This window comes from Nicotiana attenuata, chromosome 10, assembly GCF_001879085.1.
Source record: "Nicotiana attenuata strain UT chromosome 10, NIATTr2, whole genome shotgun sequence".
In the NCBI taxonomy this organism is placed as follows: Eukaryota; Viridiplantae; Streptophyta; class Magnoliopsida; order Solanales; family Solanaceae; genus Nicotiana; species Nicotiana attenuata.
This window is the reverse complement of record NC_031998.1, coordinates 34,501,302-34,513,114: the sequence shown is the minus strand read 5'-3', so window position 1 is coordinate 34,513,114 and position 11,813 is coordinate 34,501,302. Positions and strand designations below refer to the sequence as shown.

At 38.1% G+C, this 11,813-nt stretch overlaps 1 protein-coding gene and 1 non-coding gene across 3 annotated transcripts; both read right to left on the bottom strand.

The window, feature by feature from the left end:
- On the bottom strand, positions 209–281 carry TRNAK-CUU. Its single transcript has one exon. It is a non-coding gene; the product is annotated as a tRNA-Lys (tRNA).
- LOC109233268 lies at positions 681–11,521 on the bottom strand. Of its 2 annotated transcripts, none has more exons than XM_019399076.1 (5): positions 11,438–11,521; positions 10,141–10,384; positions 9,671–9,756; positions 7,960–9,514; positions 681–1,743 (listed from the first exon to the last, which is right to left on the bottom strand). In XM_019399076.1, the coding sequence occupies exons 2-5, from the start codon at positions 10,304–10,306 to the stop codon at positions 1,163–1,165; spliced, it is 2,388 nt and encodes a 795-aa protein (XP_019254621.1). In that variant the 5' UTR covers positions 10,307–10,384; positions 11,438–11,521; the 3' UTR covers positions 681–1,162. The 2 variants fall into 2 exon arrangements, with proteins under 2 accessions (XP_019254621.1, XP_019254622.1); XM_019399077.1 differs by having other exon boundaries at positions 9,671–9,753.

Sequence of the window (11,813 nt, the reverse complement as noted above, 5' to 3'; positions counted from 1 at the left end):
CACTATAATGGAAAATTTAGTCAAATTTTAGTAGTTAATTTTACAACTATAACAGTCAGGTTGTACCTGACCTTTTCTAGATATGGTAAAGGCGGTAGCTGGTGTAAATTTTTTCTGTTTAATTTAATCAGTGAGGTCATATTACTACTTTACGAGAGGCTAGTGATGGAGATAAGTGTGTGTGTACAAAAGTGAAAAATCAGAGAATCGCCCACCGTGGGGCTCGAACCCACGACCACAAGGTTAAGAGCCTTGCGCTCTACCAACTGAGCTAGACGGGCACTTTGCACTGAGTCAACTTTTTTCTTTTATGTTACGATTAACCAAAAGGTACTTTTTGAGATCTAAGATGCTTGGGGCTCAAAGTTATGTTTCATTTCTTTCCCTCATCACTTGAGCCAAAATACAAATTGTTTAATAAAAAAGAAAGAAAGAAAAAAGCTCCATTTAACCACAATAAAGTGCATGTCCAATGATGAAAAAAAGGGAAGTGCACGATCCAATATAATATGGAACTTAATCTTCATAGATATCTATAGATAATTTTTCATTCTTTTCAATTTAGATGGCGTTTACCTTGTGTTGGTCCTTTGGATAAAAACTTATAGTGAATCATACATTAGAAATACTTCATTCACTTACCAATGAGAACTCAGATGAACATCCTTACACAATCATAATCAATAAGTACATAACACAACCATGCATATACAGATCTTCACTTGAACAAGTAACTGATGTCAGTAAGACAAAGCTAATTGCTGATTTTGCTAAGGGTAGCTTGTCCTAGTTACAATTCTTGCTAATACTACGAATCTCAACTGAAACTTCTAATATACTCCCTTAAGCTTAATTTACCATATCTGTACAGTCTGAAAGAATTTTGTTAAAGCCATATTCACTCAGCATTCTTTTTTCCTATTATTAGGTTCTTTGACTAGTGAGTATCACATGACTTGAACCTCGTCACTACTTCACCGAGGTTAATATTGATACTTACTGAGTACATGTTGTCCCGTACTCATACTACAGTTCTGCACATTTTTGTGCAGATCCGGATGTTTGTAGCAGTGGACCTTGGGAGTGTTTCTAAGAAAAGGAAATGTTAAAACACCTACCCCGGAACTAATATTGCACGTACTGAAAGGTATGTTATCTGGCCTTAATAAACGTCGATGAATATTAGCTCATCTAAAAGATCATCAAATATGAGATCCTCGAGCTCCAATCCAACACACTCGGCATCAAACTGCAGGTTCATCCAATTGTCGCGTTTTGCAAGATCATGGCTCATAGCATCATCAAGTGATAGATCATTCTCCAGCTTGAAGCTAAGACACCAGCTTATATCTGTCCATACTTCCTCAAGCAGATGGTATGCCACAGGCGTTGGATGGATAAAAGAACGAGTCGTTAAAGACTTTGGCCAGTATAAAGATGATCTTTCATAAAGTTGTAATAAGACCTCATTGATTAAATCAAACAGAAGAAGTTGATTACAGCTTCCATATTCAGCATATCCTGAGCTCTCGGGTTGAGAAAGCAAACATCCATCCATTTCCTCAAATACTGAAGGGTTCATCATAAATATATTTCCACTAAAGCCAGATAATTCCAACACATCTTTTACATAATTGAATTCAGCTTTATTTCTTTCATCCACTTGAACTTGCAAAAGACTTTTCTTCTGTTCATTGGCCGATAGTCCTTCTTCATCGGTGTCTAATGCATTTTCCGATATACCTGCAAAATCCAAGTAAAGTTCATTCTCTTAGTTAGCTAATGAACAGTGCAGCAGATCTTTTAAAAGTTTGGTTTTTGTTCCAATATGCTTGCAGAGGGACAGAGCTACATGTTTGAAGGGGTTCAATTGAATCCCCTTTGTAAAAAGCAAATGGCAAAAGTGGCAAAAGTAGCTTAAAGATTGCTTCAAGTCATAGGTTTGAAACTGAGATGTTTCATTAACCAGGGTAAGTATAATGCATAGTTTGTTGCTCAATTGAATATCCATTCCACAACTTACGACAACACCATACTAATAAATGTTTGGCTTTCATGTGGACAGCACATGTTTAAGTCCAGGGGCGGATTCAGCTTAGTAGGTGTGGGTTCCCGTGAACCCAGGCACATACCCTGTACATGTATCAAAAAATTCACTAAATACTTAAAGTCGCTGTAGGAACCCATAAACTTCAAATCCTGGATCCGCCTCTGTGTTTAACACAGAGAGAAATGAATTATATCCACTAACACCAAATTATAAGCATGTAAAGTTTCTTTGAGAGAAGCAATACATCATGTTACAGAATGAACCTAGACACTTTAAACAATGAACATAGACTGTTTCTTAGTAGTGTATATAACCCATATATAGATAGCAGATTTGTAGGAATCTCTTTTATTTTCTTTCCTTAGTTAGCACCTGATGTACATGGATATATATGTATCACTACATGGAATAATATACCAATTTGATTCTTCCATACCTTGTTAATTACATGGTATCAGAGCCACATCTGTGGCTTCGCCGGAGTTGAGTTTGTCTCGTCGGAGTTGACCAAAACTTCCCGGCAGACACGTGAGGTGCGCGTGTGGTCCATTCTCTGTCCAGCTTTGTTCTCCGAGATCAGCTTGATATTTTCGATCAATTGTTGGTTATCCTCTGATAACAAAACCTTATTTTCGTGAAGAACAGCCTCGGACAAGGTTGTATTTCACCAATTTTGGCCAGGTTTGAGTTCTTCTACTGTTTGGTTTGTTTTTGGGATACTGAAGTAGTCGTGGAACAATATTCTTGCATCTGATTGCTTGTCTTGTGAATTGATATTTGTTGAGTCTTCCTTGTAAGACGCTTTGTTATAATTTGAGACTTGATATTATCTGTTGGGCCTTCCCTTATCAGAAACTTTGTTGGTCTCTGATTTTATTTGATTTGGGGACAGATTTGTTTGGTTCTTTGATTTGGTTGAGTGGATTATTGGAGTGAAGTTCTGTTAAATAGATTATTAACTTCGTGTTTACCAGAGATCTGTTTTGGTATCTTTTAGTTTTGGGGACCTCTGTTAATTTAATCGGTTTGTTATTCATAGAAAAAAAATGATGGTAAGAATAATAATGCAACAACTCCTAGTCCAGCAATCTTGGTTTCGGATGAGTTTCTACAATTCCTTCAAATCATAAATCAGTTAAGGAATCTTCTTCAGTTACTGCCTTTGCTGGGTCAGATAAAACATGTCTTATCACATTTTTCAATAAATGGGTGGTCGATTCAGGTGCCACAAATCAGATGACAGGTAATCCAAATATTTTTTCTAGCTTTCGCTCGCATAAAGCACCCTCTCCAGTTACTGTAGCCGATGGATCAACTTGTAGCAGTGTTGGATCTGGGACTGTTAAACCAACTTCCTCCATTACCCTGTCATCTGTATTAAGTCTACCAAACTTGGCCTTTAACTTGATTTGTGTTAGTAAAATCACCAAAGACCTTAATTGTTGTGTTGCATTCTTTCCCGATCATTGTTTGTTTCTAAATCTTACAACAAAACAGGTTATTGGTAAAGGATATTTATTTGGTGATCTCTACATCCTTGATGAATGAGAACCACAGTCTATTCATCCTTGATGAATGGGAACCACAGTCTACGGAAGGGTTCATCATAAATATATTTCCACTAAAGCCAGATAATTCCAACACATCTTTTACATATGAGGTTACTCGTACTTTGACAAAACAACGAGATGATGTTCCTCCATCTCCTAGTTCTATCGAGCTGTAAAGACCCGTAAATTTTTCCAGGAATTGGCCGTTATGCGATCGCATAACGTGTATGCGAACCGCATAATGGTCGCATACCTGGGCAGGCCACTGCTCAATTGGAGGACAACTATGCGGTCCAGAATGCGATCGCATTCTGGTTATGCGGACCGCATAGTGGTCGCATACCGACACAATGTGTTTTAATTTTAGCCCATTTTTGAGGACCATTCTGCGACCGGTCTGCGGACCGCATGTCAGGAATGCGATCGCATTCCTGACCGCATTCCGCGTCGGGGCTCCAATTTTTCTAATTTTTCAACCCGACCCATTCTTCAATAAAACACCCCAACCCTTCATTTTAACCCATTTTCTGAACAAAAGTAGAGAGAGGGAAGGGAGGGTTCTTGAGAGAGAAAGTCTCATCTCTATCAATTTGATTTTCAAAGTCACCCAGGCCTGGAAATTTCGAGTAATTATCTTCATCTTCATTCTTGCAGGTAAAATCCCCAACCCTTTTTCATTGGTTTTCAGATTTAGACAAAAAGGGGGTTCTCATGAATTGATTCTTGAAGATATAAGTTGAACCATACATGCATGTTCTTTAATATCTAAAATCTAGTAAGAGGAATTGGGTAGGAGTAAAGATTTGCAAAAAAGAGCGGTTGATCACCTAAATAAGTTTGGATTGTATTTGTGAACTTCAATTCTAAGATATATGTGTTAACTTGTGAACTAGATTGACGGTACTAGGCTGTTTGGTGAATTGAAAGTAGAAGTTAAAAAGGGAAATTCGACTCCAGGTATGTATGGCTAACTTCAACCTTTGTAAAGTCACCTTGTTTGGTGTACGAGTAATCGGTATGCTTTCTTATGTGAACTATTTGTGAATTTTGTTTGCTTCACGGGTGTTAGGGCAAGATGGCCTATTTCATGAATTCTTGTGACTAAATTGCCTTGAACATTGTTGGTTAATGTTCCGATATGACGGTGTGAATAAATGGCAACAAACCAAGTGTGTGTGTGAATGTGTTTATGTGGTAAGGGCTGTGAAATAAATGATGGAAAGAAGTCGTGATTGATGCAATTGAAACAACTGTGGTAACATCATGTGTGGCTTGTCGTGGGCAATTATTGTTGTGACTTAAATTGTTATTGTTGCTGTGAAATGATATTCGGGATGGCCTGAAGCCATGTGATTGAACTGTGAACTATTGTTGTTGTGTTAAATGTGAATGTCCGGTAGGATCGGGTTCCGCGCCGCAACACGAAGTTATAAGGTGTGGGTTGTGGTAATAAGGGTGGCCGAGGTAATAAGGTTGGAAAAGTGATCATATTCACTATTGAAATGAAAATGTATGAGACTCTTGAGTATGAAATGATGTTGAAAGGGAAAAAGGAGAGATTGTGAAACTTGTTGGCTTTGGTTGTTCCTTCATGTGCATTTGATTGTTGATTCTATTACTGTTTGTTATCTGTGTATTGATTGATTTTACTTGGGGTAAAGTTCGTTCATACATACCAGTACAGTTCTAATGTACTGACGTCCCCTTTGCCGGGGGCGCTACATTCTTGTTATGATTGTAGGTAGTTCTATAGCAGGTACTCCAGTCCACCGACAGTAGCACCTCCTCCACTTTCCGTGAGCTGTATTGGTGAGCCCCTTTCCTCTCGGGGCCCTGCGTGGCTCATGCCGCTTTTCTTCCCGGAGTCTTATTTTTGGTATTTGTGTAAGGTATAGCCGGAGCCTTGTTACCCGCAAGTATTGTAAAACTCTTTTGTATCCCTAGAGGCTTCGTAGACAGGAAATGTGGGTTATGTACTTATGTATTTTGTATTTGGGCAGTATAACTTGTAGACCACGTAAAGTAAGAATGTGTTTAATCATAAACGGCTATTTCACTTGAATAATGGGTATAGAAATCACGCGGTAACACGTGGGTTAGGAAAGGCAGCCAGGTCCGCTTGACTGGGGCTACCCGGTCGAGCGCCGGTCGCGCCCCCGGTTTTGGGGCGTGATACGAGCACCAATCCATTATTCTGACTTCAACACCTGCTCCAACTGTGTTAGCAAGACTGCCAATTGTTCAAGTTTACTCGCAGAGGCAACAGACGAATGATACATGTTCTGCACAAGTTCCTTCGTCATCAGATTTGCCTCCACTTGACCCTCCAGAAAAACTTGACCTTCCAATTGCTCTTCGCAAAGGTATACGCACTTGCAAATCCACATATTATATTGCTAATTTTGTTTCCTACGACCACTTGTCCCCTATATCTAGATCTTTGATTGTTTCTCTAGACTCTGTTTCTATACCCAAAACGGTGAAGGAGGCTTTGAATTATCCTGGATGGACTGAAGCAATGCTTGATGAAATACATGCCTTAGAGAAAAACCACACTTGGGATTTAGTGGATTTACTCAGTGGAAAGAAAGCAGTGGGATGCAAGTGGGTCTTCACGGTTAAAGTTAATCCTGATGGCTCTGTGGCGAGACTTAAGGCCAGACTTGTGGCTAAGGGTTATGCTCTGACTTATGGGGTGGATTATTCAGATACCTTCTCTCCGGTGCCAAACTTACTTCTGTCCGATTGTTCATTTCTCTAGCTGCTTCTAAGAATTGGTCTTTGCATCAATTGGAATTAAAAATGCTTTTCTTCATGGTGATCTCCATGAAGAGGTATATATGGAGCAACCACCTGGTTTTGTTGCTCAGGGGGAGTATGGCAAGGTCTGTCATTTGAAGAAATCCTTATATGGCTTGAAGCAGAGTCCCCGAGCTTGGTTTGGTAAATTTAGTGAAGCATTTCAAGAATTTGGGCTGAAAAAGAGCAAATGTGATCATTCTGTCTTCTGCAAGCAATCGACAGCTGGATCTATTCTCCTTGTTGTATATGTGGATGACATTGTTATCACAGGGAGTGATTATGCAGGAATCACTTCTCTCAAGTCTTTCTTGCATACTAAGTTTCATACAAAAGACTTGGGACAACTGAAATACTTCTTGGGAGTAGAAATAACTAGAAGCAAGAAGGGAATTTTTCTATCTCAGAGAAAGTATATTCTTGACTTACTAGCAGAAACTGGTAAGCTGGCTGCCAAGCCTTGCAGTACTCCAATGGTTCATAATTTGCATCTTATGAAAGATGATAGCGATCCATTTAATGATCCAGATAGATACAGGAGGTTAGTTGGGAGATTAAACTATCTCACCGTGACTCGTCCAAATATTGCTTTTGCAGTGAGTATGGTTAGCCACTTCATGTCCGCTCCCATAGTTAAACATTGGGAGGCTTTGGAGAAGATCCTATGTTACTTGAAAGGAGCTCCTGGACTTGGCATATTATACAGGAATCACGGTCATTTCTCGCATTGATTGTTTTGCAAATGCAAATTGGGCTGGATCCAAGATTGATAGAAGATCTACTACTCGTTACTGTGTATTTGTTGTGGAAACTTGGTATCATGGAGAAGTAAGAAACAAAATGTTGTATATAGGTCTAGTGCAGAATCCGAGTATAGAGCTATGGCACAATCAACATGTGAGATAATATGGATACATTACCTTTTAACCGAAATTGGGTTGAAGCATCCTACTCCATCAAAACTCTGGTGTGATAATCAAGCTGCACTCCATATTACCTCAAATCCAGTGTATCATGAAAGAACCAAACATATTGAAGTTGACAGTCATTTTATTCATGAGAAGATTCAGGAGAACTTGATTTCTACTGGCTACGTGAAGACAGGAGAGCAACTAGCTGATTTGTTCACTAAAGCATTGAATGACACTCGAGTTGATTACCTTTGTAACAAGCTGGGCATGATCAATATATATGCTCCAGCTAGAGGGGGAGTGTTACAGAATGAACCTAGACACTTTACACAATGAACATAGACTGTTTCTTAGTAGTGTACATAACCCATATATAGATAGCAGATTTATAGGAATCTCTTTTATTTTCTTTCCTTAGTTAGCACCTGATGTACATGTATATATATGTATCACTACATGGAATAATATACCAATTTGATTCTTCCATACCTTGTTAATTACACATCAAAAGTAAACAGGTATTAGAAAAAAAATTGCGAAAATGAGGACTCGTTGTGGGAAGCATTTGAGTAGTGTATATCTTCCTGTCAAGAAAGATAAATGGGAATGGGGGAAGAAAGTAAAATGTAAGATTGCCTCAAAATAATACCTTCAGTTGCGGAGAGCTCTTCTGGGACAGTATTAGCTTCCTGAAATTTATCCGGCAAAGGAATAGGAATTGGTTTATCTAGTTTGGAATTAGGAGACGAAGTGTCCTCCGTATTGCATTCAACTGAAAAAAAGTTCTCCTCTAAGTCATCGGAAGTCTCATTGACATCAACAAACTCTTCGGGAATCTTGGAGTCTGAACTAAAATCTTGTTTAGTTTGCTTTTCTGAACCTAAAGGAATAAAATCCAGGGACTTCAGTTTTAAGTTGTTGCTCGATTCAGTCGATGCAGCTGTATCTTGTGTTTCTGAATAACTGGCTTCGGGAGTGTCCTCAATTCGGAAAGAAGGGTAATTTCTTAGATCAGGTAAAGACAGAATCCTGTCCAGGACAATGGGTCTACTTCTAGCCGGTGAAGGTGATCTTGACGCTCTTAAACTTGACATTTCAGAGCCGTGCTGTTTTTCTTCTCTACTGAAGCAGGATTCAAGTAATCTATTATATCTGTCTACTGACTCATTGAGCGATGACGTTCTTGAAAAGCATTTCATTTGGCTCTTGCTAAATGGAGAAGAGTAGTGACCAGTGTCATTTCCATCTGCAGTTGGCTTCTCAAGTAAATTGGTTCCCTGTTTAACGTCGTTGGATGAACTACGATCATGTGGAACCTTATGAAGGACAGAATCCATGACAATTCGACGCTTCTCCTTACTGCTCTCCTTAAGCATATGTCTTATTTTCTTCCTCAAGTTCTTGAAACGCTCAAGGACAAGTTTACTTTGATGCCGATTCTGTTTGGCAACAGGTGAACTTAAAGGGATGTTATCAAATGAATCTAGTCTTATCGGCACACCTTTTGCAACTTCATCCTCGCTATCCAAATTTGCCGATATTACTGAGTTATCTTGACTGCTTGACCTGGCAATTTTTCCCAGTGAGAGACGTGAAGGAAATGACACGGACTTGGTTAAGCCTTTGGATGCCTGTGTACCATGTAACTGATGCGCTAACGAAGAATTCGGGTCCTTTAATATTTTTAGGAATACCTCCTCTCTCATGTTTAGTAAATCAAGAGCATCCAAAAATAGCTTTGACTCTTCAATTGAGGCATTTTTAGTCCGCTCTCTAAAATAAAGTGACTGTGTACGACGAAGACTGAAGTCTGTGATTTGTTGCTTCCCATTCTTGTTAGTATCACATTGCTTTAAGTGATTCATATCGAGCATAGCAGCACACAACTTACATCTGTCGTTGGTGGTAACAGCATCCTTTCTTTTCTCAGGCAAGGGTGGATCTAACAAACTGGCAACGGAAGAATACTCGTTCTCACGATGCTGCAAAGTCTCATTGTTTAAAGGAATTTTTGGAGAAGGATCTACATTTGCAGGGTCTAGATAATCAATAGAAGCAGTTTGTTCCAGCGGTGTCCTTGCAGGGTAGGACAAACTTCGGCGATGTCTGACCCTTTTTCTAGATAGTAGCTCTTTTGTCATCAAAGCTTTTAAACGAGATTTTATCGAACTTTTGGGCTGTGTCCCTGCTGTTTTCACTACAATCTGAAAATAGTAAAGTTTGTTAACATATACAATTATGTGCAAATGTTTACACAGGTATGTCTATTTGCACATGTATCAGAAGAAGCAACACATAAAACAAAAGCAGAAATATACCAAACTTTGAAGCAGGTTCAGTTATATGATGCAGAAACTTACACGGGAATCATCCGCTTTGACATCTGAGTTTTCTGGAATTTTAGCAGAATCAGTAGCAGTTGCATTACTTCCAAGATCTCCTGCTGCTGGAAACAAGGAATTAGTTAGTTATAAACACTATGTTATCACTAAGAATAAAAAGATTCAGGAAAATGTGATATCTAGGAAAACATATTCCAAACTATTTTGTGCAACCAAACAGTGGAAAATGAGAAATTCCGGAAAATGTTACAAAAACACCCTAACACTAAAACTGCCGGTACGGGAAAGAAAAAGTAAAACGCTCGACTACTTACTAACCTTCTACTCTAATTCTCAATCACAATCAATAGGCTTAATAACAACAATTGAGGAGTATAGTTACTCTACTCCTATAACATTAAGCCTTAATTCTTGTACACACCCCTTCATTTTGTAAAATGCTATAGTATGAAAATTGATATAGATAAACAACTAGTGTTTGTTCTCACCAGGAAGATGCTTTCCACCACCTTGCCTTATGTGCGGGAGGCGTTTCCGGACTAGATGCCACCGATGGTGATGGTGATTTAAATGATGAAGTATCCCAAACAAGCATCCCGGAGGATTACTTTCTCGCATAAAACTAGAATCTCGAAGGCGCAAACCCTTTCCCATGTGTTGTATACTCTTTGTCAATGATCAGCTACAGGTACTACATCCTAATTGAGTTAAAAGTTTTCCAACATCGTACACCTGATATATACGATAGAAACCAAATTAGCCAAAGGGTGATTAGGGATAGTTAGCAATGGCAATACAACAAGTATCATTGAAACCAATAAAGTTAACAGTTTTAATTTTGGAGAGTCCTCTTTAGATTGAAGTCATTTTCCACTTATGTGCTTGGGGTGATGGAAAATGGTTTCATCAAGGAAAATATAGTGTTTGTCTACCTTAAAATCTAGAAAATGTCTTTTCTAGTGAACATATTTTCTATCAAAATGGAGAAAATAACTTCCCTCACCTATAGACAGTACAAATACCCATCTTATTCAGTCTCACTTCAATCAACACTTAAAACATTATTATCAACTTTTAATACCCAAAAATATCATGAAAACATTACCGTACTATCTATCTTATCTGGTAAGAACTTATCTGCACCCGGTGTTTACACTAACCCAATGAATACATGACATGTTTTGACATACCACCCTTATTATTAAATCATACTAAGTTAATTAATACACATTCTCACCTGACTTTGTAACTTAACCATAGTAAATTAGTATAGTCTAGCGTAAACACTGGGTGCGGGGAATTCTTTACCTATCTCAAACTTGTACAATTATCATGTCACCTACTCTTTATACCCAAACAAACATTGGGAATTTTTTTTTTTCCAGAGAATGATTTCTTAAGGGAACATATTTTCACAGAAAATATTTTTCATACCAAATGCAAATCCGACCTGACGTATAACGGGATATGGCAAGTAAATATCAATTACCATGTTTGATATTCATAACTAAACAATCAATCAACTGATTCAAAAGTATATAGTATAATGCATGCATGAGGTTGTCTTGCCAATAGATAAACTATAGACCTTGCAAAAATTAAACTGTATAAAAATGGAATTTTATAAAAAAAAATGAGACTTTCCAAATATAATTTACTTCTGCAGCGTATGCGATTTGAGATCCATGAAAATAAAATAACAGCGGAAAATGGAAACATAACGAATTGGCATCACTGTATAAAGGAAATTGGACAAAATTGGACATTGAATTATCATTGTTGTACCTTTGTGGATAATAGAGAGTACCACAGGCATTGCACATCCGTAGGAGAAAAATCGAAATTTGCAGAGAAAAAGAGAAAGTGAAAGAAAGAGAGAAACTGCTTGTATTTGTTTTTGACGGGTGGAAAATAATGGAAAAGTCTTGCTTTTTTCTTCTCTGTTTTGGCGCCATTTGTTCGCCAACTGTTTTCCGTATCTCACTCCTATATACTAACCGTTTTTTCTAGTGTGTATACTTCGCATTTCAATTTCTTTCTTACAATTAATAGTGTCAGAGGAAACCCTTACTCTGAGAAAAATAAGAAGTTAACTTGGATCAGATGCATAATCAGATAATGTTAGTTTATCAGGATTAGTCATTAAGTCACAAATAACTAT